Source organism: Larimichthys crocea, chromosome XII (assembly GCF_000972845.2).
Source record: "Larimichthys crocea isolate SSNF chromosome XII, L_crocea_2.0, whole genome shotgun sequence".
NCBI classification, from domain to species: Eukaryota; Metazoa; Chordata; class Actinopteri; family Sciaenidae; genus Larimichthys; species Larimichthys crocea.
In genome coordinates this window covers 9,282,204-9,284,683 of record NC_040022.1, presented here as the reverse complement: position 1 = coordinate 9,284,683, position 2,480 = coordinate 9,282,204, and the positions used below count along the sequence as shown (strand labels likewise).

At 41.0% G+C, this 2,480-nt stretch overlaps 1 protein-coding gene across 1 annotated transcript; it reads right to left on the bottom strand.

The window, feature by feature from the left end:
- Nucleotides 1–1,930: 1,930 nt before the first annotated feature.
- LOC113744048 (hemoglobin subunit beta) lies at nt 1,931–2,480 on the bottom strand (the record flags this gene model as incomplete). The annotated part of the gene is given in 2 exon segments (XM_027285443.1): nt 1,931–2,156; nt 2,255–2,480. Coding segments are annotated over 2 exon segments (358 nt in total), but the record flags the coding sequence as incomplete, so codon positions are not given.

Below are 2,480 nucleotides of genomic sequence, written 5' to 3'. Positions count from 1 at the left end.
AATAGGCCTACTGGGCCATATATATTATCATATATAATATATATTATATATATATATTTATAATATGGTGCAAAAACAATAAAACATTAAGAACTGATGCAAAGACCTTACGTAACCACATGCCAAAAATTGTCCTTATTTTGATATTTGTCTATCAGTCTTTTCGACTAGGCAAAGATCAGATCAAGCTCGGTAAACATCAAGCCAAAATTTCCTCGCCTCTGGTCCAATCAAAACGCTTTCCTTCCTGAGAGGTGGGCATTCAGTAATTAAATAAAAGCCTCCAAAGGACTGACATTTGCAAGAGGCTTCTGATCAAAATGTTGTGTTTAAAAAAAAAAAAAACTTTAACCTAAACCCTCGCACATGGTCGATTGGACAGATGCTGAGCGTGCTGCTATCGTATCCCTGTGGGGAAAGATCAATGTGGCTGAAATTGGACCCCAGGCTCTGGCCAGGTGACCTGTCTATTCTTTTGATATATAGAATGAACTAAAACCAATTTCATATTAGCTAGATATTATTATTATTATTATTTATGTTTTTACTCTTTTTTTTTTTTTATATTCCTCACAACATCAACCTACGTGTGTGTTAGTAGTAGTCTTTCCTTTGGAAACTATTTAAGTGTTGTGTTGACGTTTTTAACGTCTCCCAACTGATGTAGTACGGACCAGAGCCACTACGCGGCGATGGAGCAAAATCCACATACCTGATCGGGAGGAGAACCAAAGTGGCGAGCAATGGTAATAGTGACAGGTTAGCTGACGTAGCAGCTTGAGCAGAATACTTGGGACAACCTTAAAGGCAGGGGAAGTCTATGCAAACCGAGGGCGTGGAAGGCATTGCTGACATTAGCTCCCTGGATCGGGATCCTGAAGCAACTACGATCGTCTATGGCGCGGCATGTCAAAGCGTCATCGTATAGAACGGGGGGATCTCTCAACGGCCTGATTAAGCATCGTCGGAACACCAAACCTCCTGATCGGTCTGTCCACTGTGTGAGAGAGTGTGTGCGGACTGTGCACCGGCAGGTAGTAGATAAAGCGCTGCTTCGGTTCCTAATAGAATCTCTTTGAGACCCCGTGAGACAACCTTTTGTGTCCAGGGAGCTGCCTCTATGAGGAGGAGCAGGGAAGATCAGGGAGCGTATTGTACAAAACACAGCAAGTGTGACGGGAAGAATGGATGGCCAGGCATCTTATTCCCCGCGCGCATACAACGCCTATAATCCAGACTGGCGGCCCATGGCAACCTCGTTGCTGCTCTTTCGCTTGTTCATCGTCGCGATCGGGAGGGAGTCTGAATATATTGAATGAAGTCTGAATATATTGAATGAAGTCTGAATATATGCTGCTGCAGACCTAATTAAACTTACTTAATTAAATCATAGTAAAAAATACTAGGTTGTGCATGACGCTCTTTGTTACGTCACAGTGAAGAGAGATAGATTTTTATGTTAAATATACACATTTAAAATAATGAAATATCTTGAATTTGTAATAGCCTGTCCGACGATATTTTTCTAAACTCATTTGACTATCTGAAGTTCACAGCACTTATACAACTTGTCGTCTTCATGACACAATATTTTGATGCAGTGTTATCATTCATTTCAGATGTCCGCACCCATTTATATCAAATTGCACATTTTAAAGGAAGGTCTCCCTCCCAAAGATAAATCATGGCAAATAATTGAATTTAATTTTCAAAAATTTGGACAAACCTTCTTCTTCAAATGTTTTTTCTTTATTTTTATATTTTCTACACTGTTGGTTAACACTAAAGACTATAGGAAATAAGACTTCTGGAAGCATACCTTTTTGTATCTTAGGTTCTTCAAAGTATTGCTTTGTACATTCTGTCCTAAGGAGAGAATTAATTATAGCTAATTAAAAGAAAAATACAAATGATCACGCAAAGAGATGTGGGCTATTTCATTTGAATTTTATTTTGTGTCTTTGGCAACATTCTGAAAACACTTGTAGAACTGCTGCACATTTGTGGAATGCGTCTCCAGGCACTCAGTGGTACTGTCTGCCCAGGGCAGAGACGACCGCAGACAGGAACTTCTGCCAAGCTGCTTGGGCATCAGGGTTGATGCCGGCGGAGCCAAACTTGGCACCCACACATATAGTGATGATTTCAGCAAGAAGCTAAAATGAGAAGAATGATAGACAGGGATGCATTAAGAAAGCTAATCACTTACATACATTGTGAAGAAGAGTAGTAAGTGTCAGAGATGGCAACATACCCTGAAGTTATCAGGATCCACATGGATTATGTCAGAGTGCTTCACGCTCAGGGTTTTGTAGACTTCCTTGATGTTGTCCAAGTTCTTCACAGCTCTTTCCAGCCCACCCATCACTATCTTACCATGCTCGGCCACTTTTTGGTTTCCCAGGATGGCAGCGTTAGTGGAAATGTTGCCAAACGCACCGAAGTGTCTCTGAGTCCAGGGATACACAATCAGGAGCCTG